General features: G+C 44.7%; 1 protein-coding gene across 9 annotated transcripts in view; it reads left to right on the forward strand.

Annotated features, from left to right (window-relative positions):
- NRXN2 (neurexin 2) overlaps positions 1-22,209 on the forward strand; it is a 318,520-nt gene that overhangs the window by 42,744 nt on the left and 253,567 nt on the right. For all 9 annotated transcript variants that reach the window (XM_088137492.1, XM_088137483.1, XM_088137489.1 and 6 more), the window contains exon 3: positions 7,173-7,190. In XM_088137492.1, the coding sequence (XP_087993618.1) occupies positions 7,173-7,190 (18 nt within the window). The remainder of the gene's footprint in view (positions 1-7,172; positions 7,191-22,209) is intronic.

Genomic DNA, 22,209 nt, shown 5'->3' on the forward strand with positions numbered 1-22,209 from the left:
GCCCCGGAGAAAGGAGGCGAACCAGCACAAGACCATGCCGCCCACCCCCAATTCCCTGAGCCATCTCAACAGGATATTGTGGTCGACGGTATCGAACGCCTCTGAGAGATCAAGGAGAGCAAGGATGGTCGTACTACCACCATCCCGCTCCCGCCAGAGATCATCCATAAGTGTGACCAATGCCGTTTCTGTTCCATAGCCGGGCCTTATGATATATGATTAACTGATATATCCATTTTCCAGGATTTTCCTTGCCACTCTCCTGCAGGATTTCTCATTATCGTGCTTAATTTTGTCTTTGCATAGGCAGGTGTGGGCACATTTTTGAACAAAGCCGTGGGCTGCAACACCCCCTCCCTTATTTTTTTATTTTCTTCTGCGCCCATGCAGGGCTGAAGTCATTCTTAGAAACAGAGGATGCCTCAGAATTTGGGTGGGGGGGACATCTTTGTCACCCCTGCCTAAAAATTCCAGGTTGGAATTTTGTGCTTTGTGGATTTTAAACCAGAGCTCATGGTTTAATGTCTGTAAGCCCAACCAGTTGGCATTTATTCATCAAACCGTAGTTAATAACCTAAATATAATGTGCAGATTGAGCCAGTGGTCTCTCCAGGTTCTTTGTGATGTTGGGTGCTGGAGTTTTCCACTTGGATCTGTTTGCCTGCAGAAAGAGTTGTTGTGTTAAATAATAACTTTCTTCAGAAGGTTGTAACATTCAGTTTTGCAATTGGAAACTCATGTGCTGCTTCAGAGAGGCAGAATACAATCACTGACACACAGTGGAGAGGCTCACATGAGATGGTTAACCTGGTTATCCATTTCCTGGCTCACCTAACATACGAACCAAATGCAGCACAGGCTGAGTCATCTACACTGCCGCCAAATAAACCAAGGTTTAAATTAAACACGTTTAGCCTGTTGTGCATGTGCAGTCACAAGGATTTGAACTGGCTTGGTTTGAGCTCTGTATCTGTGCTCAAAAGTAACTAAGTAAGAAAAAAAAGTAAGTAAAAACTTTTTTAAAAAGCTAAGTAAGTAAAAAAGTAAGAGCCAGTTTGGTGTAGTGGTTGAAGGTGCTGGCCTAGAAGCCAGGAGGTAGTGAGTTCCAGGCCTCCTTTAGGCATGAAAGCCGGCTGGGGGACTTTGGGCCAATCCATTTCTCTCAGCCCAGCCCATCTCACAGGATTGTTGTTGTGGGGAAAATAGGTAGAAGTATTAGGTATGTTTGCTGCCTTGAATTACATATATTAAAATATAACAACGACGACTATCTGGCTTCATCCAGTAGGCAGGCCTGGAACCAATCAGCCAACCTCACAAGAATCCAAGAACTTTTGATCAGTCATTTTTACTGAAGAAAAGTCAGGAACCCATAAGGAAAAAAATGTCAGCACCTGCTCTGTTCCTAGACTTCTACCTATAGAGGTAGTGGCCAAAACCTTTTGTGCCTCCTTCTCATTCCTATTGTATTTTCGTGGGCTGCCCGGCCCCCTCTTTTGTACAAGAGAGCTGGTTGGTTTCCATTTGTCCCTGGTCTTGAGAACTGTCCAATCTGCTATCCTCTTGTTTTTCTCTGACTCTGTGAGAACTAATTCCCACCAGCTAAGCTGGTGCCTGAAATTGCCTCCTTGCCTCAAACCCGTGTGACATAAATAAGGGAAAAAGAAAGATTCTAGCTATAGGCCAAGGGTGTTTCTTTTGTTGCTGAGTTGTTACCACACCTTGGCTAGAAGAGAGACGTGGTTACCAGACACGTTTAACTCTGTGGTTCACATATTCATAATGTGTGCAGTGGAGTAGGTAATTCATGATCAGTGGCTTGAAACAGCTGCAAATAGCAGTGTGTGTTTGTGTGCAAGTACGATCTTCTGCTCCCGTGCACCCACATGGTGCATTCTCTAAATGTGATAATGGTCTCCTGTGCTCCAAAAATGGTGGTGTTTCAAGGGCACCTTATTTGTAAATACGATTTTTTGGAATGGTTGAAGAGGAAGCCTGCCTTTGCTCCCTGCTTTCTGTGTAATAAGTCTTAATAAATAAGGAATGTCCACGTTCATTATATGGCCCATGTCTTGGACCGTAAATAAATTTTGATTGATTGATTGATTAATAGGGCCCATGAGCATGTGCAAAGTATATTTCCTACTTTGATGAATAATCACAGCTTGATTAGCGAGCCCAGATTTCAGTGTCTCTCTTAAAAGAAACGCAGGCTGTTAACATGGCTTGATGGGTGGATTGTCAGGTTAGACGATGCCAGGTGCACACCACACATTAAGCCATCAATCTTGGTTTATAAGCCTTAACTAGCTGTCCTTGCATAACATACATAATGTGGTTAAAGGCCTAGCAGCTGGATTTCTCTGAATCCAGCTTATTTTTTAAAAAAAGCCTGGATGAATTGTGATGTACAAACCCAGCAAATGGTTTGATTCAGGAGCCAAATTCAGTGTTGTCCTCTCTCATTCTAACCTCCCCCCAGGGTTGTGGTGGGGACAAACGCCACCAAGGCGAGAGCAGCCTTGAAAGGCGGGGAGGGAAATTTTTAGTTCGACAAAGAGAATGGTTTCCCTCAGCTAAAACACATTCGCATTGAATGGCCTTTCTGGCTTGAGCCTCTGAGTGTCATGCCTGAATCTGCTCCCTTTTCATTCGCTGTTCGTTTTCTTTCTGCTCTGCTGTGTCTCCTTTGCCAGTCCCCGGTTCTGCTTGTATAATTTTGCATCCCTTTCTTTCTCCTCTCTCATCTGCGCATGTCATGCTCAGGGCTTCAGTGCCACCCATTGCCTCCTCCCATTAGCCATGCTCTCTGTGATGGGCGCATTTCCCCCCCTCTTCTTGCTGAGCTGTTTCTCTTGTCGCAGGGGCTCCAGGCCTAGTCAGGCTGGGTGCTCCCTGCAAGGTCAGATCAAGGTCGGCCGCGGACTCGGCTGCCAGGAGAGAGAATGCGTGTGGTGTGGTGTGTGTGTGTGTGTAAAAGCCCTCTCTCTTTTTCTTGAGAGCAGCTTTACTTGGGGCATGGCTCCAAAGGTTTGCTCAGCACTGCACCAGTTGATGATGGAAGAACGTTTCTGGTGTGTGTGGGGAATCAACTTGAAAATGCATCTGGAGGCAGATAAAAGATGCAAATCCTACATGCTGCGAGTCCTTCCTTCCCCCGGCACACCCACAACGTGGACTCTGCACAGTGGCACATAAAGCATTTGCTTACGATCTGGGCAATTGGGCTGCCAAAATTTGCCGGCTTTTGATCCATTCAATTTGATGCTTGTGTCACACAACCCATATAATCCAGTTCCTGAATTCACCTGTTTCCTGGATTTGCACAATACACTGAATCCTAAAATTAAGCAAACAGGCTGGGCACACACATCACGTTGTGCCACCAAATAATGAACTAGGGCTAAAACTCAACGTTGAGCAAATTGTGAGCATTTAAGCTGATCACTCTGGCATTAAATGCATTGCGTGTGTTGTGGGAACCCGGCTACTCTTTCTAGGACTCTGCCAGAAAGAGAAGGAGAGAGATCCCCTAATAGTTTAACAACTCTTTTAGGCAGAACCGCCCAGGACTGAATCCAAGATTGTATTCATGCAAAGCAGGGGTTCTGTTCTTGCTTCAAACTCCCTCCTCAATATTGTTGGACCTTGAGTGAAATCTGCCTTGTAATTGAGGATGGGGAGCTGAATCAGGGTTTGGATCTAGCCCCGCCCCCCCATAGCCCCAATTGCAGCTATCCTCAAGGCAGGAATGGAGGGGGTGGAATTGTCCCTCTCCCCTTTCACAGCTTGCTTTGTCCCTAGATTCCCCCCCCCCCTGCTGCTGTCCATGGTCCTGATATAACCAGCAACCTGCCTTTTGCAAACAGGGAGGTTTTTCGCAGATGGCAAAAAATGCTGAATTTTTGCCCAGTTCTGTGCTAATTACAGTTGTATTGCTTCTTGTGTTGCGTTGTTCATTTGCTACTAATTGCATTAATTAGCTTGGCATTGTTTTGTCACCAGTGCAGGCTGTGTGTGTGTGTGTGTGTGTGTGTGTGTGGTTTCTCTCCTTTCCTTCAGTTTCCCCCACCACCACCAACAGATGTCACCAATGCTTATGGAAGGGGGTTGGGTTGCAATCACAGCTCTCTCTCAAAGAGCTGTGACTCAGTTTACCTGTCTGAGTCTGCTAAGGACCTTAGCCAGTCGCTGGTACAATGTGGAAGCAGTGAGAGAATTATATTGGTCCACAGGGAACCTCACCTCTTCCTTGGGCTGCGAGCCTTTTCTGAGTTCCTGGGATTTTAACCTCCACTCCAAGATAAATCCATTTTACTTTCTATTTTTTTAAATTGCAATCTTTATATAGGCTGTCCAATAATATATGTTCTGTGGCAGCTAACTGACCATAAAATATTTTAAAAACAATGATAAAATACAATTACCCAAAATAACAGACAATAAGATGAAATTTCTTGTTGGCCAAAAAAGTAATAAAGATGGTAATAAAAACAAATTAGAGACCATTAGTTATGGGGGAGAATCATCTCCCCAAATCATAACAGCTTAGTACATTTCAGGTATCATACACCCAGATGAAGCTCCTGTAGTGTTTCAGAGGAAGGTGGTTTGGTGCTTAGCAGTCACAGATGACTTCTGCTGGATGGCTAAGGGCCCAGTTAGCAGGGCAACAACATGGGGAGTCATGTAAAATTGATTAAATGATCAATAAGAATCCCTGGCATCTCCAGGGAGAGCTGGGAAAGGCCCTGCCTGAATATCAGCTAGAAATAAAACAGAACACGGGTGACAATAAATAAATACTTGAATGAAAGCTGAATGGGGGTGGGGTGAGCAACATGAGGCTGTGACCCTTCTGAGTGGTGATTTGTATATATGCACACTTTCATAAAGGTGGCAGAGATCTCAGGAGAGTGCCAGTTCTCATGAGACTATGGCATTCTGGTAGACCTTATGGTGTTTTATATAAGAATGCCAAAACCTTGGGACTCATTGGATGTCAGTTATTTGAATTACGTTCTGCTTTTCTACTTTGGCAAGTACTGAAGGCAGCAGATACATGGAAAAGAAAAAAGAAAACAGAATATAAAAATTAAAAGCATAAATGAAAAGGGAGACTAAAATTGGTACTAAAAGAATTTAGCAATTAAAAGCCTGACAAGAGATGTGTCACTAAAGATTTTAGTAAATAATTCTTTCTTAAGGAATTGCATAGTTCTTGGGGTGCTGTTGAAATGACACAAGGTTTTGGATTGTTTTTAATATTTAAAAAATGGGGAGGCAGGGCCTGTCCCTCCTTCCCTCCTTCCCTCCATCCCTCCATCCCTCCATCCCGTCTTTCTCCACAGATTGCTCAACTGTGCTACATAATGGCATTCCAGAAATTTGCATAAATTTGCACAAGTTGGATTGCAGAAACTGGAGCTTTAGGGGGAAAAGACCCAGTCCAACCAGATTTGTTTGTTTATTTCAGTTTAGGGTTTTATTTCTGTGAGTATGGTCCCTGATATTTGCATAGAGATGGATACATGGGAAGTGACATAAACAATACTAAATGAATAAATGAATAAGGATGGTATTGGGCAAAGGTATTGAAGATAGTTTTAGTATAAAATTGGGGGAGGTCTTGGAGGTCATCTAATCCCTCAGCTTAATGCAACATACTCAGAATTTGGGCAGCTCCAAGAGATGGGATAATGAATAATATTCACCTGAAATATGAGTTGATTAATCAGATGGATTGTTTGGTCAATGGGGGGGGGGGAAGCAAGAGGCAATCTGCACGTGCTCAGGAAACCTTTGTTTGGGTTCATGGTTGGAAAACTGGTATTTTCTTTTTGCTTGCTTGTTTGTTTTTGTGGGCAGACCGATGGCTGTCATAAGTTGAAACTGAATTGAGCTGCTGGAGCTCTCTTGAGTGCAGACATGTTTGGAGGGAAAAAGCTGCGGCACTCTGATGCTGTCTGGTCCATCCCTACCCAAGGGGCTATGTTGAAGGGGTAGCAAAATGCCATTAAAAAAGCTAAATCCGAGTAAATCAACCCATTTCCTAATGGGACCTTGCCTGGGGAAAGGGTGCCAACAGCTCAGGTTTAAATTGGTGGAAAGGAAACCAGAAAAATATCTGTACTGGATAACACTAAGGAAGATTCCATGGACATTTTCATGGAATTGGAAGAATGGGAATTTATTTTCAAAATTCATTCCAGTGCAGAAGAGAACTTTGGAGAATTCTTGGAGGTGGAGGGTTTGGCACCTATCTTGTGACAAGCGGCCAAGGGTGTGTGTCCTGTCTTCCGTTGCACTATGCCCTCTGTAGCTGACTGTAGCCTCCCTGGCTTCTGTTCACTCCCCAGGGGAAAAGTTCAGAAAGAAATTTCTGCAATGAGGCTTTTTCAGATTGGACAACGTGGGCAGCCATAAAAAGAAAAAGAAATAGCACTTGCACCCTTGGTTATCTCCAACGATCATCTCAGCTTGTAATCCCCACTCAGAGAAATTCAAAATATATTCTCAAACGCTATTTGCATAAAGTAGGAAAGCAGAAGCCTCTCTTGCAAGAAAAGGAAAACATTTGAGAAATTTCAGGACAGAGCTCATTAATAATACAGTAGTATTTTCTGTTGATCCAGTGCTTCCAAATGCTTAAGTCCTTTATCTGCATTATTAATTGTCATCTTTACCACAACCCAGTAAGGTAGGCCAATGTTTTTTTCTCACATTGCTGATGAGGCTGAAAGAGAGCAGCTTGTCCAGATCTGCTGGGGGGCTGGCTTTGCGCAACACCTGAAACTGGGGCTAATAAAAGTCAACAACTGTGTTTGTATCACATAATACACAATTCACGCAACGTGTGAAGACATCAGTTCCTGCAAGATGCTGAACCGCAATCAGCCCAACCCCATTCAGAGCTACTAAAAATTGGGTAAACCCAGGAGTGGTTTTTTGTTGGCCCTACTTCCTTCTTTGATCTTGGGGGGCATGGCTCAGATTCAGTCTTCAGCCCAACAGAAGTTGTATTCTTTCATTTTAAATTAAAGAGGAGAAGCTCTTCCACTCATCCCATCTGCTTTGCTGGATTATCGGTTGTCCCTAACCTTAACTTTCTTTTGTTTTTTCTCTCTCTCTCTCTCCTTCCCCGGTTTCCTCGGTTTGCTGTGTCCTTGCAGAAGAGTTCACGATGGAAGGTGAGTACACCTTCTTTGAGGTTTCTTTGGAGGAGTTATTTTGTGTGTGGGGAGGCAGGAGGGGTTGTGATGATGCCAAAGATTGTGGGGAGTTGCAGAGGCTTTTTTCCTGAAAATAGGGGTTGTGTGTGCGCGTGTGTTGTTTCATACCTCTCCCCACTTTGGATCCAATCTCTGTTCTGCGGTATGTAAGGGCCATTATAGTCTCTGGGTATGGGGAAGGGGGTCGGCCTGTGAATTATTTCCCTTTTGTTATTTGCATTGGGGGAAACTCCTTCATGGCAGCCGAGTTTTTCTTCAAAGGGGAACTTCTGAAAAAGTGGGAAGAGGATTTGCTTTTCATTCTCAATTGGGAAGAGAAGTTTTTTCATTGGGCAACCTTGATTCTGCATATCATTTTCCATAATGTTCCTTCTGTCCTCCACTGAAACTACTTCCAGCTCTCCTGACCTTAAATTGGAAATTTTGCAGCAGAATTAAGAATAGTGAATTTAGGGTACGTTGGTAACACGTTGCATTGTGTTAAAGAAAAGATCCTCCTATTTCTGATTAACTTCATTTGCCTTCTGCCTCACTGGATCTGTTCTGCCTCTCGTCTCTCCCCTTCCCGCCTTGCCCTTCAGATTGTAAGCTCTTTGGGGCAGGGGATTTTGCCCTTGGGTCCTGCAAAATACTGTGCACATGGCTATCTAAATAATTAACAGCAGCAGCAAAAGTAGCAGCAGTCATGATAATAATAATGATAATTCATAATAATAGAGTTCTTTTGGGTGCGGGGTTCCTTTTGAATCTGCACAAATATCCTTTGTGTGTGTGTATGTGTGTGTGTATGTCTTGGGTGGGTAGCTATGCAATTCTTTTAGAATTGTCCTTTTTAATTTTATTACACAGAACTAACAGAGACAAAGTATAGATACATGCAACAGTTTTAACAGAATATAGAAACTTCAGAATTAACAATCGTGTTCATATGGAGGAAGAGAAGAAGAAGAAGAAGAGAAGAGGGAAAGGACCTAGTGAATTCTGTTATCAATAGAACAGCTCCAAAGAAAAAGGAAAAAATAAAAGAGATCTATTGTTTGAAAGTCATCTTTTTTGCCCCTCTGTGGGGTTTCCTTGTTATTTCAGTGATCTGCCAAGTTCTCCATCCCCAAAGGAAGCCTGGGAGAAGTATGGGTGCAGGCAGGACAAAGCTAAATTTCATTTAAGTTTAATTAAACATGGAACTTAATTCAAGAGAGTGATATAATGACTCACTATATATTGAACAAGCTCCCCTAGGGTCCCAGTGAACGTTACAACTCACTGACAACTTTGGCAGTGGCTCAGGGCCAGGAGAAAATCTGAGATTTGGTGGGGATCTTCCTGATTCAAATCTGCAAGCTTGTAGAAGCTACTTCTTTATTTCTCAGAATCCCCAAATTCACTAGAGTCACATAAAGGCCCTCGTGGGAGCAATTACAAACTGCAGCCAGTGAGACATCCTGCGAATAGAAATCCACATCTGAGTGAGATCCGAGATGATAATTCTCCACCTGGTTAGCAGAATTGTCCTTGGTGCAGGCTGACTCACCACCCAAGCTGAGTTTTGAAATTCCTTTTAATTAAAAAAATACAGGGGATGTTGGCCCGCTGTGTACAAAAGCACCAAGCTCCGCATCATCTTTATTTCCAAGAATATTTCTGGGCTGTGCATGGTCAGGTGAAGCCCATTGTCTGCCCACCTATTCAGAAAAAAAGGATGACCAAGCTAAGCTGGCTGATAAAGAGCATTGTGGGCAGGCTAGAGAGAGCAATGGCATCCATATTTCCCTTCTGCTATTTTGACATTATAGCCATTTTGTGAGAGCGCCCACAGCACACTCTCAAAAATCTACTGTCCGATGGAAATTGGGTTCCTCTCTGCCTTTGATCCCTGGAATCTGCAGATGAGATAGGTCACCACAAAGGATGGCAAGAAGCCTAGGGGCAGGAATAGATTGTAATGGCTTAGAGGAAGGGATTTGTAACTTGTTTTTTCAAACCATCTGCCAGAGTTTGCACTCCAGAAAGCAAATAGGGCCAGGACAAAGTATCAGATGGGTCCTGGAGAGAAACTCAATTTGATTTCATTTACACTGAATGCACATTCAATTATTAAAATGCAGTTGATAATGATTACTGCCTGTGTCTTTCGTTTCTTCCCTTCAGTTCCATTAAAGAGTATAGTTTGGTGGCACCTTAGAGGTTGTTTTCACACACCATGCTTAACCAATCAGGAAAAGGTGTAACATTTGTGCAACACACTAAGCTTGGGTAGGTATTTGGGGGCTTAGTATGTTGAGCAACTTGTCTGGTTGGCATATAGTTCCGCATATTGTGCCAACCCAGAAAAATGGAAGAATTCCATAACCAGCTGACGTGTGTTATGTGAACACAGCCCCCAAGGATCTCTGAATCTAGAGAAATGAATTCTGATATCCCAGTTGCAGCTTTGGGGACAGGATGGATCTGGAAATGTTGAATCAAGTTTAGGTGCCTTTTGGTTTATGGAATAAAATGCGACCTCCTTAAAGCCAGTGCTTTACGTCAGCCATTCTTAAGTCAACCATTGTGCTGAATTTTTGTGAGAGTCAAAATGGGTTAAAAATAGAAAGCCCCAAATATTGACCATCTCAGAAACTTTAAGCATTCATCTCAATACTTCAGTGAAGTCAACCTTCCCTCAATCTTTGGGGAGGATCTAATGTCATAAAATACTGCCCCATAAATGTTAATTAAAAAGTGGTACCTAACAGTTGGCCCAGTTTAATAAAAGCTCTGAAACTGTAGGTGAAGACATCCATTGAGGAGGTTTGTTTCATTTATTTGAGACAATCCTTTCACCCTGTGGTCAGAAGGATTTGGGAGCGGGTTTATGTCTTAGAAGTCGATAAATGTAAAACAATAAATAGCACGAGGCATTAAAATGGCCATAGGAAGCACGGGAAAGGCGGTGCCCAAGTGGTGGCGGATCTCCTTGCGAGGAAATGCAGCAGCTTGCTGTTCATCTCTTTAATTTATTCCTGTGTTTGTCCTTTATGCATCTGCCAACATCGATTTGTAGGAATAAATACGTTTGTTAATATATTTACTGTGACGCCAGAGAAGCCACACCGCAGGGAGGAGAAATGTCTGGAAAGCCATTAATTTTTTTCACGTTGCTGAATAATGACCAGCTTTCCCCATTAAATGCTGACATCTACAGATAATGGGTGGAACGGAGGGTGAATGGAAACGGGATGCTTGCTGGTGGTTCTTGAGATGCACCAACGTACGCTGGAAATGGCTGCATTCAGAAGCTTTTTTTCAGACCTTAAACTCAGCAAGGACGCAATCCATTTTGGTTTTCTTTTTTTAACTGGGGGAGTTAGACTGTGTTTCAGATACACTGGGAGGCTGATGAATTTTCCAACATTTTCCATTCTCTCTCCCAAAGGTTCAGAATTCCCCAAAACTGTCAACACTTTCCAGCATCATATACTCAAACAAGCAAACAAATTTGTATTCATAAAATACATGGGGCTTGCATTTATGGAGATGTACCCATCCTTTTCTCCTTTGTGTTCCCTGTTAGTTATACATGGAGTTCAATGAGCTTGATCTGCGTTTTCTTATCCTTGATTTTGCTGGCTGGGGATTCTGGAAATCCTGCCACTTCTGGAGGTACCACATTGGAGAAAGATGATATACATGTATGCTATGGAAATACTAGAACAATATCCAGCAGGTAAATCTGGGCTGCCATTTTTGGTGCCTTGCGACCAAAATGCACAACATTTTTTTCTGTTTTTGCACACTTTCCACCTCTGTTCCAGGCTGCCAACACTAAAGAAATAGGGGAAAGTCCCAGTTTTGTTATCTGGTCCTATGCCTCAAAAATGCTTCTGTTCTTTGAAGTAAATTACCTTCTAACACATACAGTGGGCAATCAGATCTGAGAAGCACATGAAGAGCACCATGTCTAGAATGGGGAAGACAGGAGGAAAGAGAGATCACCACCTGGCTTAGAATGCTTATAGAAATGGGCACTGCAACATGATTAGTAGGAGGCCTAAACTTGGGCCTGTAGTCTTGAGAATTTTTGCCGAGAAGCCTCTGTATAGAATGACAAAGAGAGCCTTATAACTGATTTCTCTTCCTTTCTCATAGGCCTTAAAGACTGGCCAAGAATATTCAAATGGAAAAATAAAAGATTTCTTTCCCCATTTCATCATGAGCATTTTTGCTTTTTCTTCTTTAATTCTAACCACAGCAGTTACATGTTTAACATACTGTGAACCCAGTACATTTTCTTTCAAATGCCTTTTAATACAAAATCTAGATTCATGGTAGAACAATCTAAAACAACCACAAAGTCAGGTACGTACTCTGTTTTCAGAGTACAATTTGCCAGCACTTTGAGGAAGGGGGGAAAATTATTTTATTAGAATTGTTGGAGGTTTGAAATAATTATGTTCTCAAGGGCTATAAAGTAATACTGAGTATTGGATGGGAACTACCCAACCAATTCAAATCTTTGATTTGGAAAATCAATCCATTTTGAATCAGTTAGGAAAATCAATTTAAATGTTTGAAATGAAGTAGGTCAATTGGGTTTGGATATCTGCATCCATTTGAAAAAAAAATCTAAGGGTTTGAAATAATCCAAATTCATTTGGAGACATCCTGGGCAATAGTTCGATCCTGACTGTGGCTTTCTGGATTTGTTTTGGAAAGTCAGCTTGATTTGGGGTTTTGATCACATCCCCCTTGAGCTGAATCTCCAAAATGAACATTTTAACAATGCAGGCAAAGCTTTTTTCACCCGTCCCCAAACACCAGTAGCTTTCCCCAACTGGGGAGGGTTCCTTTGAGCTGTGTAATGTAGCCAGTCTGTCTGAATACATCTGAGCAAAAGATCGGAAGGGGCTTTTGAGCTCCCCTACTTCGTTACTGACCTCCGTTCGCTACTCAAACTACAATCGCAGTTTGTACTGTAGGGAAGCACAAATTAGCGACAAAAGTCAGTTGAAAGCCCTCTCTGCGGTGTCTTGCTCCACTCATCTTCAGGAAAAAGCTTGTTCCAAAAAAAGAACCAGCAAGTGCTAGATGTACTGGGATGGAAAGAATGAGAAAAGGCCTTCTGTTGAATCAAACCCTCCCAAGGAGAGGGATGGGATTCTCTTGCCCAACACTGCAAATCTATTGTTAGATCACTTATTGAATTTTTGGGCTGCAGTAGACTGTCCAATTTCGGCGGTCTGGACATTGGAATCATTTGAAGTGGCTTGTTTTTATTTCCCATTTCCGGATGGCTCCTGTGCCTGCCAATATTACCTCCAAACAAAATTGCTTTCAGCTCCCGGACCAGCAAAGTCAACAATTAGAGGATGCTCAACAAATATAAAATACTTAAAATATTTATCTGGGCAGGGTGGTAAAAAAGAGCATAAGAAAACAGAGTAACCATTTGCCCTTTTGGTGGGTTTCTCAATACCAGTCTTGATGCAGCAATGAATCCTCCCCTCTCTTGATTTACTAATGCTGCACTTCTGGGAAGAATCCTTTCTGGGAGGACTTGAGAGCAACCATAGTGGTACCTCGGCAGGAGCTAGAGTGGGAGCCCCTCTGGCTTTTGCATTGCACAGTCCTGTGACCATAGAGCCCTCTCAGTGCAGAGGCTAGAAAACCCACCAGCCAAACAGGGAAATGGGCTGGCTCCATTTTCCGTGTCATAATTGGTTCTTTGCCCTCAAGTGTGGCAGCACCTCTAAGCGGGTGGGGGGGAAAAAGGGGGGGGATTGGGGAAAGAGCAGTGGACAAAGATGGCTGTTTTCCCACAGCATGCAGTTATCCTGTGGAACTCACTGCCACAATGTATAGTGATTAGCAACACCTTGGACAGCTTGAAAAAGGGATTCAAGAAATTCATGAATATGAAGTTGACCAGTGACTGTTAGTCAGAATGACAACATTTTACCTCCAGGACTGCTGAGAAATGTGATTGAGAAGGCACTGTAGTATTGCTTTTTTTGTGCTTGTGAGCTTCCCAGAGGCATCTTTTTCGCCCCTCGAGTGCCATGCAGATCCTCTGTTCCTCTGGCTTGCTGTTATGAGAGGGAACCATCAGCGCTGGATCCTGGCATTCATCTCCAAGAAAAATGGCTCTCTGCTGCCTGGAGCAGAGGACCGGAGATTAAACTTGCCAATGACGGGGTCTGGCATTCCATCACCTGCTGCTTATCTCACAGACACTCTTTCCTTCATTGTCTTGTTGATAGCATCTTGACTTCTCTCACCAAGAAGTCAGCCAACTCCCTTGTCTGTGCAGATAAAGCCAGTTTTAACCAGGGGCCGGGGCCTGGCCCCACAAGGTGGGGGTGTCTGCGTGCTGTGGACCCCGTCTCTCTCCAACTTCTGTTCACGCTTGCTGCATCACCAATGGGTTGAACTTCAACAGCTCAGTTTGCCCCAACGTGCAGCTGTTTCTTGTTTGGACACAAGGCCTTTTACGCGCAGCTCACATAGCTGGGGTGGTGATGTAGCATGAGAGATCTTTGTGAGTGCTCAGGAGCACTCCCATACACAGTTTATGGCTCTTTATTGATTAAGTTATTGGTACTCATTGCTGCATCTGACAGCAGCAAGTTCTCTAGCTTTGGAACAGGTCCACATGCAGAAGGCACATGGTTCACCAGGATGCTCATCTTAGAACCCTAAATAGCTCAGCCATGGGAGCATGAACCCAGCTGCACCAACAGGCCTGCTCTTTAGGGTTTTTCTCCTCTCTACCCTGATGTGTTCTTTGGGGGGTTTATGGCTATGCTCTGAGATCCCTGTGTAGAAACCATGGCAGAGTTCTGAACATTGGAAAACCACCCTCAATTCTCCCAGTATGCTAAACTCTCAAACCTGCCAGAGGCTTGTTCATAGAACATGCAGCACTCAAAGAAACAAACCATCTTGTAGTCATTGGCCCAATTTGCTTGGTTCCCACAAAGCACGGAGACACGAATGACCAAATCCCATTTTAGCCTAGCCGAGTTTGTTCTATGAGCCGATCAACCCATTGAAAGTAACCAGAAGTGGTCCAGGTTCTGCAATTGCAGTTATTGTGGGAAGAGAGCCATATTCATCTGGGATAGCCAAAAAAACAGGAGGAATCTAATAGTACCTTTTCAGTCCAAGAAATGTTCTTAAAGGCTTAAGCTTTCATGAACCTCACAAAATCTTATGCCTTTTAATAAAGTTTGTTAGCCTAAAAAGGTGCTGCTAGACTCTTGATTTTTGTCCTTGCAACTATGAGCTCCAGTCAGCTTTTTGTTATTCTTCCAAACCTCTTTTTGAACTTACTATCTGATCAGCCTTTTTCCACATGCTTTCGCTTGTTTGCTGATTCCATGCACCGTTTAGACATGCTCTGTGTTTGTGTGCATACATGAGATCACTAGAGAGTGTCCTCAGTTGCTTGCATTGCCGGCTGTGTGTTTGCATGTCTTGGATGCAGACGTCTTTTATGGCTTTCTGCCTTCTAGTATCCTGTGTAGCGAGCGGGGAAGGGAGCAACAGGCTGTGTCTGCACCAGAGAGATAAGGTTTGGTACCTTGCGCTGTGACTGACTTCTCTTGATGTCGTGACTTCCTGGGATGAAAACAAAGACAAAAGTAGACAGGGAGGTGGGGTAGGTGGGTGTGCTGTGCACATGGAGGGGAATGCGGGGGGTTGTCCAGCTGCTTAGCCCTCTTTGGCATCCATCCCTCTACCTAAATAGGTTTGTGTGGGCAGCCTGCAAATGGAGGCAAATTTCTGATTTCTGCTACACGTGGTCAAGGAATGGGGGCTGACACGCTCATCTGCTGCATTCCTTCCATGGGCCATGCACACTAGGCAAAAGGGGAAGTAGTAGCCAAGCGTGCCATGCACACTCTGCGAGTGGCGACGCAGTAGCCAAGGGCCAAGTGTTCCTTCTAGGACTTTATGCATTAAGACGCCCGCCCTATATGGGTGGTGTTAGGAAAGACCAGTCAAGTCAGGAGGGATCAGGAACGCTTTGGGCTTGTGTCTTGGACCCTCGTGGGAAGCTGCAGCCTTTTTTCATTGGAGACCCAGGACTTTAGGGTCGCGTTTGCTCCAGATTGAAACACCTCAGTGTATTGAGTGGTGCCCTGCAAGGGAGTTTGATCCCAAAACATGCATCAGTTGTCAAGTCACTTTCAGTGTCACATCACATAGTTAAATTAGTGCCATCTCCATCCAGGCAAGCTCTGCACAGCCTGGAGAAGGAAGGCAAGCACCAGCTGGGCTCCTACATCAGGCTAAACCATGGTTTGCTTAATGTTAGGTGAGTTCACACAATGTATTCATTAATGCATGTGTTTATCATATCCCACCTTTTGTTCTGCATAACAGTCCTGTGGGGCAGGCTGAGAAGGAATGACTGGCCCAGAGTTACTCAGTGAGCTTCTGTACCACCTAGTAATGAGGTTTGGGGTGGGGTGGGGGTCTTGTACAAACTCAGCCTATTTCATTTATCATCCATGTATTGTGCGTGTCCAGAAAACAGGTTGATTAGAGAACCATGGGTCCAAACAGCATTTATAGGAATGATACAGTTAGGTGGCTGCTAATTCCAAAGTACCTTCAATATCCAGGATGTGATTTATTCCCTATGGTAAACCAGTGGATTCCCCCCCCACCGCCAACTTTTCCCATTAGTATTTATTATTGTCTTTAGCTTGCTAATCCACATTAGTCATTCTGGTTTGGGAATCAGATTTTTTTTCAACCTCTGGGCCAATTAATCAGCAGTAAATGGCTTTGCTGTTGAAGTATGGGTGATCAATCCCCTCCTTTGCCATATGCATATGCAAATGATCTCCCGCCTATTAGTGTGCTACAGCCCAGTAAGTGTGCAAATAAAGCCCTGTGCTGCACAGCCAGCCCGTGGGTCAGCGATGTGCAGATAGCAATGGACTACTGCCATTGGAAAAGCATGCTGCAGATTGCCCCTGGGATTTGATCTCTGTGTGTCCAGTGCCAGCTGGGTTATTAATCACCTGGCCAACAGTACAACCTGATAAAGAGCCTTGCCATTAAGGTGACAAATTCAGATAGGCAGGGTGCCTTATCGTTGCCACCCTGTGCCCAACAACCTGGCACATGATTTGTCTCTGCAGTGCCAGCGGATCTGAATGGATTGGGAAACGGACCAGGATAGTTCTCATGTTGTTTGTACTGGCAACGTTTTGGCTACCTATTAAAGCCAACCAAAACCCTTCCCTTCTTTGATGAATTTCGCCAGCTCAGAAAAAAATCAAGCTGAGAAGAAATGGCCTTTCTGAATTCTTCCCCCAGTGGGTGGGTGGATGACTTCTGTGGATTTCTCTAGGGAAAGGAGAAATCTTTCTCTAGCCTTTTCTCAAAGCCAGTCCCTCCACCCTTTGTGGAGAGAGGAGCGCTGCTTTTGAAAAAGCCCCCTGATGCCTCTCCTGGAATCGCATGGAAGAAGGAGAAGCCAGGGAGGCTGCTGGCTGCTGGAGAGAGGACTGTGCCAAGAAGGACACACTCACACGTACCCCTTCCTTATGCTCCCACTAAATAAGCACAAAACATCATGCTCCACTCTGGGGGATTTCTCTGAAATTCTCTCCTCCTTTGCAAGGAATTTGGAAAGCACAGTTCTCCTTCATCAAATTGAATGAGATCTGATAGGGTGGGAGGAGTGCCGGGTAATTTCTGTGGAATAATGTTCTTTGCTGTGGTAACTTTCAGGCACAGAGATGTGCAATCTTCACTGCACGTTTCATGCGCTGATTTAGGGTCTGGAGCATATGTGCAGCCCAGGCATATAAAGATGAAGAGGTAACAAGGCCTCTCACTCCCTTTATGTGCACAAAGGCATGAACCTTTTATGATTGCAAAACAGCAGGTAGACACATAGACAAGTACCTTGTTCCCAATTAGGCTGTAGCTTTATTTACCTTAATGTTATTGGCACGGACAGAGGGTGGCTTTCCAGATTTTGAATAAGGCTCTTTTTCAGCCCATGTGGAGAAATTGGAGGCTGACTGTGTGACCTTTTGCATGCAAGCATGTTCTTGGTCAAAGAGTTATGCTCTGCCTTCAATAAGATTTGTTTTGAGACTTTGAATAAAGAGCTGACTTAAAAAGGAATGCCGTAAGATGTATTGCACCAGATGGGCCAGTCTGTGTGACTTAGATGTCTACATTGACCAAGAACAATAATGCAAAGTTACAAGTGGGAGAATCCAAGGATTGAACAGACCAACATTTAATGTAAACATGGCCTTTCCTAGCATTTTCTTGAACTGCCTTTCCAAATCAGGCTGGGTAAAAGGAGGGAGGGAGAGTATAGATCTTGGAAATGTGACATGTCTGTCTGTCTGTCTGTCTGTCTATCCTTTTAGCTCTTGGAAGATGGAAGGTTGAAAGGAAGGGGGGGGCTGCCTTTGGATGCTGTCTCTTCCTAGAAACCCCCCCCCCCACCCTTTTCCCAGTGTGAGCAATAGCAACTGGAAAAGTGCCACAGCCCAGGATTGTTAGTATCTTCTGGGGTAGTAAGTACACTCAGGAGAGTTTGAGAGGCTGTCGATATTGGAGGCATATACTGTGTGCAAAGTTAGGCTGGCATATCACACTTAACCTGATTATGGAATTGACTAATGTTCTGGGCTCACGCATCATGCTGAATCACATACTAGCCAAAAACTGCTGAATTTGCATAATGCATAAAGGGGAAAAAGCTTAGAACTATCTGAGTTTAGTTTGTTGTGTGAAGGTAGCTTCCAGATTTTTAACAGATCTAGCCGGGTATGCTGTATGGATCCAGTATCTGGAAAACTAATGCTCAACATAAGTTGTAAAGGCTACAGCAACATATGAAATAGTATTGATCTGTCCATCCACTGTGATGGCAGCACCATGGGCAAGAGAGGCCTTCAGTCTGGACCCGTCAACCTTGCCTTGGCTGGATTCACACAACACGCTTAACAGGACATAATTGCCGTTCTCACATAACACGAGCTACCTGGATAAGCAAGCCATATTGTGGCAAACTCAGCCCTCATGCCCTTTTGGTAATTGCACAAGTCTGTGCCAAGTGCCACACTTGTACAAAGGAAGAGTGTGTTCAGGCCACCTGTGAGACAGAGATGTGGAGAATTGGGTTGAAATACACGAGTGGGTGTGTAAGGCAGCAGTTGTGGTAGGAGTGCAGCAGATTTGGTGCAAGTGAGAGTTTGAGGCACAGGGACCAAGGGGTAGAAGGCAGGTGTAATGCAGAGACACGAGTTGCGTGCCAGGGGTTTCTCTACTTTCTGTGCCGGTATTGGCATCTGTGGGCGCAGTGCAATACCAGGCCTCCTTGCGTCTGTTTTTCCCCCAGGCGTGGCACCTTCCCCCTTCTCCTCTTGGCAAGCAGTGCAGTCCCCCAACTTCACAGCCTCTCCTTCGGAGTGTCTTTTGTTCTGCTTTGCTCCGGAGGAACTAGGCAGGGTGTGCCCTTCGTGCGTTACTGAAATGGATGTGCAGGAAAGAAGGATGGAAGGCAGCTGAGGGGCAGGATTAACAGCTGGGTGTGAGAGGGAGGGAGGGGAAAAAAGAGGGGGGAAAGGTTGAAGGAAAAGCAAGGGGGGGTCTTACAGTTTAGGTTTGAGAGCAGCCCCATTGAATTTGGCCCAGCTGCAAGATTCCTTCCCCCCTCCCCACCCAGAGGCAATTCTACTCTGATTAATGGGGTCTATTTGGGGAGGGGGCTCTGCAGCAGTCAGAAAAATATGGCTGCCTCCGTCATGCCTGAGGGATCATTGGAGTGGTCTCCATGGCAACGGGAGGAGAGAGGAGCATCCTAATGTGGTCGGCTTTCCTTTCTCCGCATGGCACAGGAGCAGGAAGGAGGAGCTGGGACCGAGCCCCCAAACCCGGCAGCCAGCCGTCACCAAGAACGGCCGCTCCCAACCTGCTTTAAGTCGGGGCCACGCTGGGCTGGCACCCTTGGGTGCCGATCCAGAGCCCTCCAGCACAGAACTTGCGCTCCCTGCGAGAACCTTTGCAGAACAAGCTGCCGGCCATGTTCACCCAACCTATTTATATTGAAGCTGGCCCACCACAAACCTAGTCCTGGCATTCGCACATGCTAAAGGAGGACACGATTAAGCTCGGGTTTAATGTTTTGCGTGGCTTAGCCTCTTAAGCCAGCCAAGCCAGTGTGATTAGTGTCCAATGTGGACCCAGGAGATGGTCATTCAACCACCAGGTTAAGCATACTGTATGAATGCAGCCACCTAAGTGTGTTACACGTAACCCCTTCAGAAGTTTTTTTTTAAAAAGAGAGTAAGATTGGTGCGGCGTTTCCTTGTCCTCACATGCTGAATGCACTAAGCCAGGCCACAAAGCTGGAATAAGCTTTCTATGAAAGCAGCTGTGCTGGCTTGTTTGCCCAGGTTTAAGGGAAGGTGAGAACCCAAGCAGGGGGGTTGATCAGGAGAGTTCCCTCCTCCCACTGTGCTGCCTGGGCATGTTCCCCTGCCCCCCGAGATAGCAGCTTCTCCAGTGAGAGAGAGCGTTTAAATCTTTCAAATCAAGTACAACTACCTGTAGTTTGCTTGGCAACAATATGGGAATTTGCCTTTGCCATTTTCTGGGATTTTTTTTAAACTTCCCAGACTAGTCTGTTGCCCTAGGATCTTCAGGTGGTGTCTCATCCATGTGCGCTAACAAAATTTGAGTGTGCCCAAAGGTCAGCTGTGGGCTGCTATCTCCTTTGGCCAAAAAGCCAAGCCTCCTCCAAGTCTCTCTCAGCTCCTGGTGACTCCATGTTTTCTTGGCAAGGTAGAAGTGTTTTCTTCTAGGATTTTTTTCTTTTTGGCTTCCCAGTCTAGCCTATAGCTTTGACATTTCCTAGTGGTCTCCTATCCAGGAACCTAACCAGGTCTAGCCCTGCTTTATTTTGGGAGGTCAACCAGGGGTGTGTGTGTGTGTGTGTGTGTGTGTGTGTGTGCATGCACATGTGTGAAACAAGCCAAAGGGTTTAAAAATCCCACCCCCTGACTGCATTATCCCTTTTGGGCCCCTGGGAAAAAAGGGGGGGAGGGAAAGTGACCCCATCTACCAAATAATTGCTCTCTCTAGGACATATCATGCCACTACTTTCTGGTGCATCATTTGAATCAGTGCTGCTCATACCCCTTCCTTTAGTTTCACCCCCTGCTCCCTGCATTGGTATCGCCCAAAAGCAGGACATGTTCAGCTGATGCCAACCTCTGGGGAATGGGAGGCTGTGCACCTGCTGCATGCCGGAAGCGAGTAGCCGCCTTCACCCACTTTTTGGTTTGCACAAGGCGTATAAGCACACACCAAGCCACTGAAAATGGACCTGGGTTGAAACTAGCCAAACGTAGCATGTTGTACGAATGTAGCTACCAAGATTGCAATTGAACTGGTTAAGCGTGTTGTGCGAAGGCAGCCTGATTGTAGCATTGTTCCTTCACCTGCAGAATAAAAGGGAGAACCGTTCTTTTTCAGTTGAGCTACTACAATAGTTCTTAAATCTCCATTGTGCCCATAAATGGGGGAGGGGGATTCAAAATTTCCCCCTTTTTAAGGAACTTGATTGCCCATGGTTGGGAATGACGACTTCCTACCGGAGTCAGCTTTGCTATCTCTTTGTTGTGCAGACTGCAGCTATGACTATGATACGCAGGTAGCCAAGCAGTGAAACTTGTGGGCTAGTAACTTCTGTGGATTTGCTTGCAGGGCTGGAAGCCAACGTAGCAACCTTTGAACTATCCCACCGATATGTGGAGGGCAGGCATGCTTTTTCACCATTCAGCTCAGCCCCTAAGAACTGGAGTTACCCATTTGCCCCTTGGTTAACAGCTACATGATGAATGGATTCATACAAGACATTAATTACAGAAGTTACCTATTTAACATGGGGAATCACGGAAGGACCCAAAGGATGCATCTGAACAATATGCAGGAGAAAAAAAAAATCAAACCAGGTTAAAATGAACCAAGCTTAACATGTGGCAGCTGCAGGTCAACTTTCACTGACCTCCTGAAGCGTATTGTGTGAATACTGTCAGAGGGACTGGGTCCTGTGGATCTGACTGAAGGAAGGTGTTCCAGGGTGTTAGTGCTCAGACCCCAAGACCCTGTTCCTTGTGTCCATTGGCAGAAGAGACTTTCCTTGATGCACTTTGGGAGAAAGTACAAAGCATTGCACTTCTAAGGCTGATGTTACTTTTGTTGTGGAAGCCAAGTGATGAATACAGATTAATACAAGCAACATTTTGTCTAAAAATGGGAGGCAGAGATTGTTCAGATGTCTACTGGGTCTAGATCATTCTTGTCTGTTCTTACTTGCCGTCTTTCAACTGCTGTTAGACGCTGTCGGTTGCTATGTGCTAGTAAGGGAAAGAGTTGTTCTCTCAAGACTTTTCCTCCTTGAATGTGTTTTTAGACAAAAAAAAAAAAAGGTTGGTCCATTTAGTGAACTTTCACTTAAAAGCTTTAGAATTATCTCTGAGCTCCAGCCTTAAAAGAAATTGTAGGAGGAGAGCCGTGTTAGTCTGTGGCAATAAAAAAGAAGAACTTGTCATGAAATTAAACTTCCATCACAGAGACCATCTGACTCCAAAGACAACAGCCCTTCACTGAAACTCATCAGCAGGAGTAACGGAAGCGAACCAGACGTTGAACTGGGGGGCACAGATTCCGTAATCCACTTAGCTATCTCTAGACTTAGTCATTTTTCCCAGTGCCCTTCTAGGTAGGTAAGCCAAACCTGCTGTGTTTTGCTCTCCAGCCTGACTTTTTCTGGGCTGGGTCTTGAAATCCTGCTGGTACTGTTGCAGAATCTGGAGAAGTTAAGGAGTGGAGGAAGCAAAGCCAGGATTATTTGATGCTAATCAGGCAGTTTAGATGCGCAGGCTTCACTTGAAAGGCAGATACTGAAATGTTCAAACAGCAATGCCTTGCCCTTTTCTTTTGCTGTATT

This window comes from Python bivittatus, unplaced genomic scaffold (genome assembly GCF_059951505.1).
Source record: "Python bivittatus isolate LINGU-HERP-01145 unplaced genomic scaffold, Pbiv_v1 ctg000180_np1212, whole genome shotgun sequence".
Lineage (NCBI taxonomy): Eukaryota > Metazoa > Chordata > Lepidosauria > Squamata > Pythonidae > Python > Python bivittatus.